Here is a 13,571-nt window from a genome sequence, read left to right as displayed (position 1 = left end):
GATGCAACTTCATGCATTTTAATACATTTTAATCAATAAGGAACTGAAAACGGACGTCTAGCCACCCTAGCTGTATGTACTATACACCAAGACACTAAGAACACTGAGACCATCATCCGAACAGTGAGAATATGGTCAGAGAACGCTGTTCCTTTGCTCCGGGACTGTTTCCACCACACAGACTGGGATGCATTCAGAGCAGGGCACTGTAACTCGGGATATACTGGACAATTCCACCACCTCTGTTTTAGACTACATCTGCTTCTGTGTGGACTATGTGACAACATGGAGACAAAGCTGTGTGTTTCCCAACACGCCACCTTGGATGACACAGGGCGTACAACAGCTAGGGACAGCACTTTTAGATCTGGTGACCAGGAGGCATACAGCAGGGCCAGGAGTGCGCTGAAGTGCATCAACTCTGCCAAACAACAACACAAGAGGCCAATAGAAGCCAGATTCACTGACACAGTAATACAGTCTTTGGTACCTTACACAGAAATAAACAGAGAGGAACACAGAAACACAGACAGACAAGACAGATCATTAGATAGACAACCAGTCTGTCAGTCAGTCAGCTGTGAGGTGTCCTGTCTTACCCAGCTGCGGCCGCTGGAGGGCGCTGTTCTGCCTGCTGGATAGCTCCAGTCTCGCGTGCTGAAAGAGGAGGACGTGGAAGGCTGTCTCCTCAGCTGCCGCTGGTCTCTCCGCTCATCGCACCGGTCTCGCTGCTCCCCAGACGACTCCCCCTGATGGCCCCTCCCCCTCCCCAGCGAGCGGCCCTGAGCCGCCGGCTCCTTGTCCTGCTGACTCTGCACCACCTGCCTATGGGGACACAGCATAGTGATGATGTCATTTCCTGTAGGACACAGCACGCTGATGGGGTGGATTCCAATTTGCGCACTCCCGTCTTCTACCTGTGCTTGTGGCCTCGCGTTTCGCCGACGCCCCGACTCTGTGGAGAAAACAAGTTTCCCCGCTGTCCGCCTAGCCACAACAAATTTTGGGGGATTATTCTTCATTCACTATACTGATTGCAAATGAGAAAATGACATTAGAATTGCGCATTTGCGAGATATTGAAAGACACGTCTGTCATCAGTGACGTTATCGCAAGGCCACAAGCATGCAAGTGAGCAACGGAGAACAGGAGTCCGCATATTAGAATGCACCCATGATGTCACTTCCTATGGGGACACAGCATAGTGGTGATGTCATTTCCTGTAGGTCACAGACGGTGTCACTTCCTATGGGGACACAGCGCAACCATGACATCACTATAGGGACACAGCACACTGTGATGTCACTTGCCAATATGTCATGGGGAGTCAGCTACTTGCCATCTCAAGGCGTTCCAGCCAGCGGGGTCGTTCCAGCCAGCATGGAGGGCCAAGAATACCTGCTCGCCTGCCAAAGATGTGGCACAAGCGTGTGTTCAGTTGAAGGAAAAGATTGGGCACATCTAGGACACTAAGGGTGGGTTGCACCAACGTGGTTTAAATTTTAATCTACATTTAATCTAAGTTTAATTTTTACTTGTGTTGCACCAAACTTAAACCCAGTTTAAACTTAGCTTCCAGTAATCTCTGGTTAAATCTAATCCATGGCTAAACTCAGATTTAATACCCCACTTAAACTGAGATTAATTTTGAGTCTGTTGCACCAGTTATTTTAACCCAAGGATAAACCTGCATTGCCTGATTAATTTAAGCCACACCTGGAGGAGGTTTAAATGCGTTATTGGGACAACATGGCTGCTGTTATTCGTCTGCTTGAGTTACAAGATAGAGTTCCACGCATAAATATTCAAGATAGGCTAAACCCTGTTGAATTCTACAGCAATAGTGAGTTTCAGATTCACAAAATAGGCCCTAATAATAGTCTGTTGTGGCACCCATTCTCCAGATTCTCGTTGCTTATCGCCACATGTTGTTTACAGATGATGGATGGTGAACTATTTGGTGTCTACAAGTCCAGTCTGCACCTAGGCCCCTGAATATAGGCCTAACTTAACTGGCCTATTGCAAATAGATAATGACATAAATAAGCAAATATGATTTGATTTATTAAATTGCATTAAATGATGTCACTCACAAGTTAGGACATCATTATTGGGGATTGTGTGACACCGTCACATTAATTGCATGTGTTGATTAAAATTGTCTTTATTATTACTAAACTATTGCAAGCCCATGTAAGGTTCATGTGGTATAGGGTGTAATGTTCATTCCTTTGTAATTTGTTTATGTAATATTATGCTCTGTACGTTTTGGGGGTAGGATATGGGTGTGTCTGAAAAGGACTCAATCTCCCAAGCTGCCGAGCGTTGCAAGTCTATTAGCTGCGCAAGCTGGGTTGGCTCGGGAGGATCACCTGAGAGCTAGTCTGAGCGAGTGTGATGGCTGGGCGAGGCGCGCCAGCGTTTGAATCTGCAGCCTCCTTCATGGAATAATCGTGGAGGAAAGTGTAATGTTCTAAATGCCGGTTTCGATGGGGGAAGTTAAGCGCCAGAGAAATCGCCTACCATCGCACTGCCTCGGAATTCCTTACCTGCATCGCAAACGCGATGTATGAGGAGGAAGTGACTATTGTCTCAGGGCCCTGAACTTCAGACACCGGTGAGCTCAAATCTTTTTTTTTCTTTTTTTGCGATCGCTTTGTTTTTGTTCCTTTTTGGTGTGGATTACCTTTTTTGCGCTTCGTCTACCTGTGGAATACTTCGTGCTGCCCGCTTGGAAAATGATTAGTGGAGTGCCATGGAACATGACTTGACGTGGAGCTCGTAGAGAGAGTAATCGGCGCCGTCCGATTGGAACTTTGTGTTGGACTTTTCCTGGACACTTGTTTAGTTGGGTGGACTGTTGGGAACGGGGGGGGGGGAAATTGCGAGGTGGGAATTGTAAATAATACAGCGCGCAGCGCATCTAAGGTGAAATATGGTGTGTGGTCTCCTCTTTTAAACATTAACCTACTCGTGACTGGATGTAATTTGCGGCAATAACTTTCATCTTAGAAGAATCCCTTGGTATAATTTATATTTTGTGGTAACGCAGACACTTAATTTAATACTTTATAGGTCTGATTGTTACAATTGGACTGCCTGAGATGCCAGAGCTGGCCCAGATCTGGAACCTCTTGGGCATGTGTGTGTGTGTGTGTGTGTGTTTGTGTCTGTGTGTCTGTGTGTGTGTGTGTGTGTGTGTGTGTGTGTTTGTGTGTGTGTCTGTGTCTGTGTTTGTTTTTATGTAGCTACTTGACACCTGAATTTCCCCCTGGGGATCAATAAAGTTTCTCTACTCTACTCTACTCTACTCTACATCCCAGGAAAAGGTGCAGGTGACTGTAACCACAGCTGACTGTAGTTTTCGGAGTGAGGAGTCTGTACATTTCAAATCCTTTTTGTTGCTCCTGGAAGACTGTTGAGGTCGAAGCGTAATCCAATATCAGACTCCTCACTCCGAAAACTACAAGCGTGTGTTCAGCCAGACACCCGAATTTTCGTCAGTAGTGTAGTCAGTCCTGTGATTTTTCAGAATCACTGAAGGCCAGGCACGTGTTTCCCAACATTTTTTGTCTTGCGTACCTCTTGTGCCTTTTTGTCATACCATGAGGCCCCCAACATGATGGCATCTTCAAAACTATCACAACAATGTGTAACATTAATGGAGCGCCATTCATTCTTTTTTTTGCGCTATGATTGGTCAATCAACATTTTAGGTGGGCCTTAGCCGACCTTGTGCACGGATAATATAGCCTTGAATGGTCTGTAGCGCCACGTCGGGTCTTTGGCACAATGTTGTGGGTAAGGCCTTACCTGTTGTACTCCTCCCGTGCCCTAGAGGCCAGTGTCTCCTGGCAGTACTTCTTGGCCTGCTGCAGGAAGCGGCTGTAGAGATGCTCGTTGTCACGGGGATAGATCCGGTAGAACCCTCCCGAGTGTCGCTCCTCGTGCTCCTCCACCTCCGCGAGCCGCGACGCCTGGCTGCTCTGCAACAACTCCCTCCTGTGGACGCACACAAGATTACTGCACGGGCCTACCAGGCCCAGGCCAGGGGGCCCAAGAGCCAAGGGGGCCGTGAAGCCCAAGCCTCCGCACTATATGTAAAAAAAAAACACTTCATTGTTATTGGTCTACATTTACTTTCTCATGTGGTGTTAAAATTGCACTTTTCACTACCATATTTTCATTTTTTTTCTCGGGGGAGAATCCACTTAACCCTTTGCAATGAAGGTTCTTGAATGAACATCTTCACTAAACCCAAAATCTTTTGCCACCTCGTGATGCCATGGGGAGTGAATACTGACTGTGAGGAGCTGTGTTTCTTCTGCAGGAGTCTCTCCTGGGACAGGCGTTTGTCCTCCTCCACGATGCGTCGGCGGTCGCTGGAGGTCAGGTTCAGCAAGGTCAGCGTGTCCTTGAGCAGCGCCTCCTTCACCTCCTCATCCAGCGCAGACTCCGTGTGGAAGCTTGGAGAGTGGTTCACCTGACACCACACACACAGAATTATGATCACGCACTCGCACGCATGCACAGCGACACACACACACACACACACATACGCACACATACACACACACGTGCGTGTGCGCACATTCATGAATGCACACACACGCACACACACACGCACACACAAACACAAACACTGCCTTCTCTCTCAGTAGGCCAGAGGGTGCTTGCCTGTTGCAGCATGCCAAACGTAGGCTGCTGGTACAACAACGTCCCCTGAATGTCAGATACAGTATGGTGTTGTAAGTCAGACACGTGTTGGGAAAGGCAGAGATGGTTTTGGGAATAGCAGAAGTGGTCTTGGGAATGTAGTGTAATGTAATGTAATGTAATGTAATGTGGTTTAGTGTGCTGTAGTGTAATGTAATGCAATGTTATGTAATGTAATGTAATACAAGGCAATGTAATGTAATGTAGTGTAATGTAGTGTAATGGAGTGTAGTGTAATGTAATACAAGGTAATGTAATGTAATGTAATACAAGGTAATGTAATGTAATGCAATGCAAGGTAATGTAATAATAATGAAGAGTAGTGTAGTGTAATTTGATGAACATAATGTAATGTAATGCAAGGTAATGTAAGGGGATGTGTGTAATGTGCAGTGTAATGCAATGTAATAGAATGTAGTGAAGTGTAGTGTAATGTAGTGTAATCTTCCTCTGACCTCGAGCAGCCAGGGCTTGAGCTTGAAGTCGAGCAGGATGTCGAATCCAAGCAGCTCGAAGCAGGAGCTGGGCCCGACGTGGCCCGGGAACGCTGTGCGGTAGTTCTGCCGCAACACCGGTGCCGCCACCAGCAAGGTCTTCACGATCACGTCCTCAATGCTACGCCATGTCGCGCCCGCGTCATACGAGTGACGCTCTAGCCACACCCTCAGCCACGACAGCTTCCTAAAATACGATAGAAAGACTTTATTATTAGTAGTATTATTATTATTATTATATATATTATAATATACTGTATATATAGTATATATATATTACTGTATATATTATTATATATTAATACCTCTTGCTGCCTTTTTGGACATCGTGATCGTAGTTTTCACTGTTTTTATTGACAGCGTAGTTGGTGAGATGCATGCACACGTCACTCTACAAACAGGAGAAAATGGCACATCCACTTATGGCACGAATACAAATACAAATCATCCGGTAATGTTACAGCAATGCTGTAGAAGGGCAGCCATGGTGGCCTAGTGGTTAAGGAGATGGGCTTTAGATCAGAGGGTTGCAGGTTTGAATCCCACCCCCCCCACTCCCTATCTCACTCCACGGCTGAAGTGCTCTTGAGCAAGACACCTCACCCCACATTGCTCCACAGACTGTAACCAAGACCTTGTAATTAAAATAACTGTAAGCCGCTTTGTATAAGAGCGTCAGCTAACTGTAATGTAATGTAATTTACTATTACAGTGAGTGCAACTTACTACATTGCTGTTGTTGGGGCTCCTGTACTTGGAGGTTGCAAAGCGCACAAGTCCCTCTTTAAACAGGAAGACCCGGAGAGGGTCACACGACGTAACCAGCACGTAGAGGCGCAGGTCAAACTTGTAGTCCTCTATGATGAAGGGCTGCCGGAGACACACAGAGACATGCAGTGAACAAACACACAGATGCACAAGTCAAGTATTACCCTACACACACACAAACACAGAACAGGAGATAAACACACACACACACACACACACAGCTGAGAAGACACAGCACTGCTGCCCGTCTCCCTCAGGGATGGAGCACCTTGGAGATGCAGCTAATGCCTGGCATATGATGTGATGTTTGTCGGCATACGATGTGATTACCTTGCTGATGTAGGCCTGGCATATGATGTGATGTTTGTCGGCATACGATGTGATTACCTTGCTGATGTAGGCCTGGCATATGATGTGATGTTTGTCGGCATACGATGTGATTACCTTGCTGATGTAGGCCTGGCATATGATGTGATGTTTGTCGGCATACGATGTGATTACCTTGCTGATGTAGGCCTGGCATATGATGTGATGTTTGTCGGCATACGATGTGATTACCTTGCTGATGTAGGCCTGGCATATGATGTGATGTTTGTCGGCATACGATGTGATTACCTTGCTGATGTAGGCCTGGCATATGATGTGATGTGATATTATGGGATGTGATATGATGTGATTACCTTGCTGATGAAGGCCTGGCATATGATGTGATGTAGCCTAGCGCAGCCAGACCCGTACAGCAAAAAGCTGTACCAGGGTCTAGGAGAGCTGGGCAGCAGTGTGGGCGGGATAAACGGTTGCTTCAGCACTCAACGTCACGCAATTGGATGGCAAACAACCAATCCCCACACATTTCTGTGTAACGTCACAGCTGTCTCGTGCACGCGACACGCCCCTTTGTAGTTGAAGCGGCAATTTCGAGCCGTCGTAGCAGTGAATTCGTGTGATGACCACAGCCACAAACAAGTTTCCTAATAAATCGTGTTTTCACTTATACAGTTCAAAAATGCATCGTTTTCAACCACATGGCCCTCTTTGATCAATCAGCGAAATGTCGAGCAATTTGGGGCTTGTTAAATGGTTATATTTATGATTGTTGTCAACATGGCATGTTCGGTGTTAGCTAGCTAGCTGTATACCCATAACTAATACATGGCTAGCTCGGTAGACCAGGTGTCATTCCCATCTATTTAGTAAGCGACTTACAGACTTTCAAAGCTCCCAAATGTCTCGTTTTTAATGACATGGATCTTATTAGAATTTGGGGCAGGCATATAATACAAGGCTGGATACCTAGCTCTGCTATTGACGACAGGTTAGCTAGCCACTAGCGAGGGCCTCTTTGTAGGTGTAGCGGCAACTTCCAGCCGTCGTAGCAGTGAATTCGTGTGATGACCACAGCACAAACAAGTTTCCTAATAAATCGTGTTTTCACTTATACAGTTCAAAAAATGCCTCGTTTTCAACCACATGACCCTCCCTGATCAATCAGCAAAATGTCGAGCAATTTGGGGCTTGTTAAATTGTTATATTTATGATTGTTGTCAACATGGCATGTTCGGCGTTAGCTAGCCAGCTGTATACCCATAACTTTCCCGGACTGTCGCTCCCAATGCAGGACGCTCCCCGGTCAGCTCGCTCCCACTAGCCAGACCGATCCCAACGCCATATTAACGGAGCTAGTTATCTTTTTGATGTTCGTTTTTTGTTTCTAACCCTAGTTTTTTTCTAAGCCTAACATGGATACCTAGGTCTGTGTTGTTGACGACAGGTTAGCTAGCCACTAGCTTGGTAGACTCGGTGTCATTCCCATCTATTTAGTAAGCTACTCAAAGACTTCCAAAGCTCCCAAATGTCTCGTTTTTAATGGCATGTGTCTTGTTAGAAATTGGAGCAGCAATTTCATTCTACACCTACGGTAGTGGTCTGATAATAAGTGTGACTATCTGGTTTTGTAAAATGCTCAACTTAGCTTACCGAGCTAGTTTAAAACACCGAATGATCAAATGGTAATGTGTTGAGATCTATTTGTGCCCCATAAGTTCATGGTGTATTATTACATCAATCCATGTCAGCCACGAAATGTATTATCATCCAGGCTTTTTAAATTAAGTAAACACTTTCGTGCTGTACGTAGCACGGACGGACACCATGCTTCTTCTTAGAAAGTTTCCTGTTTACTAGGAAGCCCGGCCCCCCTCGCGATTTGATTGGCCCTGTCATCGGATAACTTTCAGCCTCGCAAAACGACCGGGGTCCGCTAGACTGCCCCCGGGAGCAAATTCAATTTGCGGTCGCTAGGGGCGTCTAGATTTCTAGGCTAGATGTGTTGTGTATTATGGGATGTGAGTTGATGTGATTACCTTGCTGATGTAGGCCTAGCATATGATGTGATGTGATATTATGGGATGTGATGTGATTACCTTGCTGATGTAGGCCTAGCATATGATGTGACGGGTTTTATGTGATGTGATGTGATTGATTTGCTGATTTAGGCCTGGCATATGATGTGATGGGTTTTATGTGATGTGATGTGATTGATTTGCTAGTGTAGGCCTGGCATATGATGTGATGTGTATTATGGGATGTGATGTGATGTGATGTGATGTGATATGATGTGATTACCTTGCTGATGAAGGCCTGGCATATGATGTGATGTGATGTGATGTGATGTGATGTGATGTGATGTGATTACCTTGCTGATGTAGGCCTGGCATATGATGTGATGTGATGTGATGTGATGTGATATGATGTGATTACCTTGCTGATGAAGGCCTGGCATATGATGTGATGTGAAATTGTGGGATGTGATGTGAGTTGATGTGATTACCTTGCTGATGTAGGCCTGGCATATGATGTGATGTGATATTATGGGATGTGATGTGATGTGATTACCTTGCTGATGTAGGCCTGGCATATGATGTGCTCGTCTGGGCTGATGTTCTGCGGGTGTCTCGTGATGAAGATTCCTTTTCCCTGGCAACCGCTCTCCGGCTTACAGATGATCGTCTTCTGCTTCAACGAGCGGCAGTAGCCCTGGAACTCAATATACCTGCAATACAAGTAGACGTGTTTGTGCACAATCCGTTTTTATGTTATTGAACTTTTTTTTAATTTATTTTTAAAGTAGATCACTTAGCACCCTGTAACATGAAAATGGTTTGTGCACAAACGTTAATTTTGCCCGCACAAACGTACACAAACGAAGTGCAACCGATTCCAACCATTTTCAAGTCATTTGAATGTTGACGGGGTGCTGCTGAGTGATCTACTTAAAAAAAATGTAAAGCTAAATAACATAAAAACGGGTTGTGCACAAACGTTAATTTTGCCTGCACAAACGAAGCACAAACAATTCCAACCATTTTTCATTTGGATGTTAATGGGGTGCTGAGTGACCTAAGGTCACCAACCTCTCAAAATGTAAATATCTTCAAGGCGGTTTGTGCACAAAGCTCAAACGAACCAAAATGCTTTAATTCATATTTGCAACATATATGGTGCCAGCTTCACATTGGTGAAATAGACTGTATATTTTTGTAAACGGTGTGTGTGCGTGTGTGTGTGTGTGTGTGTGTGTGTGTGTGTGTGTGTGTGTCCAGTGTCCAGTGCACACTGGGGGTCTCTCTCACTCTGTGGGAAGGCACCAGGTCTTGGGGAAGATGTTGTAGTCTTTGGGGAAGTATCGCCTCATGCGGTTCATATTCCTGGCCAGCAGATCCTTCCTGCAGATCTCAATCATGCCGGGGAAGTGGTTGATGCGCTACAGAAACACACCTGATTGGTCAATTAGCTACAGAAATAGATCTAATTGGTTGATGCGTAAAGAAACAAATCTAATTGGTTGATGCTGTTCAGCTGATATAGAGTAAAACCTTAGCTGATGATGTACACAAAAACTTCAGCTGAGTCTAAATCTCGGCTGATCCGAACCCTCACCTGTCATCTCTTCACCTACATGATGCGGCCCATGGAAACTACAGGTAAGCCTCACTTGATATAGATACCCGTTGGGTAAGCGATTAGGGCGTCAGACTTGTAGCCCATATGTTGCCGGTTCGACTTCTGACCCACCAGGTTAGTGGGGGGAGTAATTAACCAGTGCTCTCCCTCATCCTCCTCTATGACTGAGGTACCCTGAGCATGGTACCATCCGACTGCACTGCTCCCTTTGGGGGGCCATTGGGGGGTACCCACTTGCACAGGTGAGGCATAAATGCAATTCCGCTGTGTACATCGTGCACTTGTGTGCTGTGTCACAATGACAATGAGAGTTGGAGCTTCCCAGGTGGGCTTTCGCTTCACTATAGACTACAGGTAGACCTTACTTGGGACATCTCCTGCTAGACTACAGGTAAGCTTTATCATTCCTCACCTGCAGGGACAGATTACGATTTCATGGGCCGCTGAGCCAGACAACAAGAAAGGCGCCCCTCTTCTTAATGGGTGTTGCTAGTTTACAAAACGATTCAGGGTTTTAGGCAAATTTGTGAGAGTCTTTGTTGTCAGGGGTTTGGGGGCTGTCCACTGAGAGATTTTGAAAATACAGTTGTTAGACAAGTTGTACAGTTGCTTTAAGACAACAAAAGAATGTCAATAGAGGCTAGAGCTTCAGGGCCCCCTTGACTTTTTGGCCCCTGGGTTTGGGCCCAGTAGGCCTGTGCAGTAATCTGTCCCTGCCCACCTGGTATCTCTTCATGTCCATGATGCGGTCCATGGAGACAGAGCAGTCGGTCCAGAACACCATCCACTCCTCCGTCTCATCCACCTCTCGCAGACCCACAGCCAGAGCCGCCTTCCTGACTGCACACACACACACACACACACACACACACACACACACACAGAGAGAGAGAGAGAGAGAGAGACAGAGACAGAGACAGAGACAGAGAGCGAGAGAGACGTGTGCACACACACAGATACAAAAATGCATACAGTACGTGCACACCTACAAAGACCCATTGATGTGCATGGACACAGACAATTGTACACACACTGTCCTATTCCAAAATGGCAGCTATAAACAAGGTCAATAAGATGAACTACACTAAGTTTCAAATACCACTGAAACAAATTAATCAAGCTGCTTACCACATTCATATTTGCAGTTAAGCAGGTTGATTCCATGACCCCTGTAAAAAAAATACAAAACATTTCATTACTATTTGTCACAAGCCTAATAATTAGCCTCCAAGTTTTCTAAACTGACCATGAGAGTAAAATACCTCAACTTCTTCCTCTTCTTATTTTCTGCCAATATCCTTTCAGGATTGCAATCACCGATCTCTCGATGACAGTTTCTGTCTGTGCCACATACATGATTTATGGCGAAATCTGTCTTGGAAATTTTATGAAACATCTCCGACTGCCATCTTGTTTAAAGCTACTAAATGATATTCTCCTCGTGGACGATTCCACTGTTTACATTATGGTGCGTCCATCCCTCATTTAACCCTTTGTTACAACGTCTCCCATTTCAATTAGGCGACGCACCTCTCCATTCTCTGCAGCTGAAGAATGGCAAGAACATTCCACAGCGCTGCTCTTTCATCACAACAGTGGCTTGGTTACTGTGGAAACTTAGAATGTTGCCGATGATTCCAGGCCAGGGTGCTGCTGAGCTACGCTAGAAAATATTTTCTATTCCATGTCATGTAGGCCTAGAAACTATTACAAGGGTCAATAAAACCACAGACTACATGGTGGCAGTTGAGATACGCATGTGAAGTTTATTAAGGCAATTTGTCCTGAAAACAATTTATTAAACCACATCATTACGCAACAGCATATTCACCAACCAGTAAACCCATCAAATAATTGCACATTGTCAATAAATGCCACTATGTCACCACCATCTAGTGAGAGTGGTTTGTGGCATCTTGTGACAAGTGGCATATGAGCTTGGTCTGCAAGTTCAGGAATGACTCTGTTGGTAAGGTGTATTTCCTGATGGTACCGTGCACGCTATCCTCGGTTGCAGCCTCGTACTCCTCCCGGTTCTTAAAGGGCAGGTGGCCCGCGAGCTCGCACAGAGCCACGTTAAAGCCCGTCTCCTCCTTCGCCCCGAAACACGCGAGCCTGGGCCACACGATGATGCGCACACCAGCCCTCCTGTTGTCACGCGCGCTCTCGGCCTCAGGCGGGCACCCTCGCGTCAAGAACAGGTTGTGGGCGATATTGTGCTTCACCATGAAATCAGTCACAGCGTGAATTGTCTTTACAACAGCCTGTAGTTCTTTCCCCTCAGTGTAGAACAACAACCCTTGCGGGAACCCGCTCAAACAGAACAGGCCTCGAGCTGGCGCCACAGGTGCGGCATGTGCGCTCTCCACGGCCAGCTCGTGATCCAGGTAGTACCCGTGCAGGTGAAGGTGGTTGACGGATGCAAAAGCCCCGAGGCTGTTAAAGCCAACCCGGAAGCCAGGGTCTGCACTTAACAGCACGCACTCGATGCCGACCTGAATTGAGTGAGGGGTCAGCACCTGCGGATGGCACTGGCGTGGTTCGGGAACAATCAGACTGTGTCCAAATTCCAGCGGACTGACGTTCACCATCATCTTACAGCATTTGGTAACCTCACTGGCGGGCATTTCCTGATTGGTTAGTTCAAATATGGGTTCCCCAGGGTTCGCCTTGTTGAAATTAAATACATTAGGATTGAAGTCCTGTCGGATGCTCAGAATCTCCTGCGGCTTCCGTCTCTGCTGGCCCCTGGCGATGTTTAGTTGGGCGACCAGGCGAGCCTGGCCGGGAAGGATCCGGGTCTCCAGCGCGCCGAGGTGATAGCGAAAGAGTCCACGTTGCATTCGTTCCTCCCATCCTGACCTGATGCTTGAGTCAAACTTGGACATCTGTGGAGGGCAACCATGATCATTTTCTCGTCTCGATACCTGGTGTATGTAATCCTTGCTGCTGTACACGAACCTGGGGCAAGGAGCCTCCATCACGAGCCGTACGCAATATTGCCACAACCGAGAAATCACTGTCACGCCAAATGCCAAACGGTCACTGTCACGCCAAATGTAACCAAGCGGTCTGTGTTTTAGGCTTTCATATCCTCTCTGATGGCAAGGCGTTGGCGATACCTGCTGTTCTTCCGAGACAACCCGTTCTTCTGAACTCTCAAACTGATGGGGGAAACTCTATTACTGTGTTCAATGAAATAACGATCAGTCTCACAATCATAACTCGAGTGTGCAGCTGTCACACACCGGTGTTTCTTTCTTCGTCACGGCGCAGGCATGGCTGTGTTTACTTTCGAATATACACGTCGCCATCTAATGGTGTGGCATGTAATTACCCTAGTTACAACATTACAGTCATTTGCATAGTTGTATTTAGTAGAAGTTCTCATAGATGTTATTACAACTCCAGTGGTATGATATTACATGGTATCAACTTGGTAATATACTGCTAGTGTTGTAATTAGCCTAGGCCTACATCTGTAAGAGCACGTCTACTTCTACTTTATACCTGAATTTCCCCCTGGGGATCAATAAAGTTACTCTACTCTACTCTACTCTACAACTCTGGTCATTTGACAGCTTAGGAGACATAGGCCTACTCTTATAGGGTAAACTGCCTGTGTAGTGT

The 13,571-nt window shown here is 46.2% G+C and overlaps 2 protein-coding genes across 2 annotated transcripts in view; both read right to left on the bottom strand.

The window, feature by feature from the left end:
- LOC134447737 (tubulin polyglutamylase ttll6-like) overlaps positions 1-11,472 on the bottom strand; it is a 14,812-nt gene extending 3,340 nt beyond the window's left edge. The window contains exons 1-11 of the mRNA XM_063197357.1: positions 11,204-11,472; positions 11,070-11,110; positions 10,663-10,781; positions 9,611-9,741; positions 8,874-9,030; positions 5,937-6,080; positions 5,516-5,601; positions 5,172-5,397; positions 4,305-4,483; positions 3,814-4,002; positions 600-825 (exon numbers count right to left, since the gene is read on the bottom strand). Of these exons, the coding sequence (XP_063053427.1) occupies positions 600-825; positions 3,814-4,002; positions 4,305-4,483; positions 5,172-5,397; positions 5,516-5,601; positions 5,937-6,080; positions 8,874-9,030; positions 9,611-9,741; positions 10,663-10,781; positions 11,070-11,110; positions 11,204-11,337 (1,632 nt within the window). The 5' untranslated portion in view covers positions 11,338-11,472. The remainder of the gene's footprint in view (positions 1-599; positions 826-3,813; positions 4,003-4,304; positions 4,484-5,171; positions 5,398-5,515; positions 5,602-5,936; positions 6,081-8,873; positions 9,031-9,610; positions 9,742-10,662; positions 10,782-11,069; positions 11,111-11,203) is intronic.
- Positions 11,473-11,681: 209 nt separating this feature from the next.
- gdpgp1 (GDP-D-glucose phosphorylase 1) lies at positions 11,682-13,288 on the bottom strand. The gene has a single exon (XM_063196166.1). The coding sequence runs from the start codon at positions 12,920-12,922 to the stop codon at positions 11,834-11,836; it is 1,089 nt and encodes a 362-aa protein (XP_063052236.1). The 5' UTR covers positions 12,923-13,288; the 3' UTR covers positions 11,682-11,833.
- Positions 13,289-13,571: the final 283 nt, after the last annotated feature.

Source organism: Engraulis encrasicolus, chromosome 4 (assembly GCF_034702125.1).
Source record: "Engraulis encrasicolus isolate BLACKSEA-1 chromosome 4, IST_EnEncr_1.0, whole genome shotgun sequence".
Lineage (NCBI taxonomy): Eukaryota > Metazoa > Chordata > Actinopteri > Clupeiformes > Engraulidae > Engraulis > Engraulis encrasicolus.
This window is presented reverse-complemented; position numbering and strand designations above follow the sequence as displayed.

Excerpts from the sequence above, each read along its gene's own strand:
- gdpgp1 (XM_063196166.1), bottom strand. The coding sequence starts at position 12,922 with ATGGAGGCTCCTTGCCCCAGGTTCGTGTACAGCAGCAAGGATTACATA.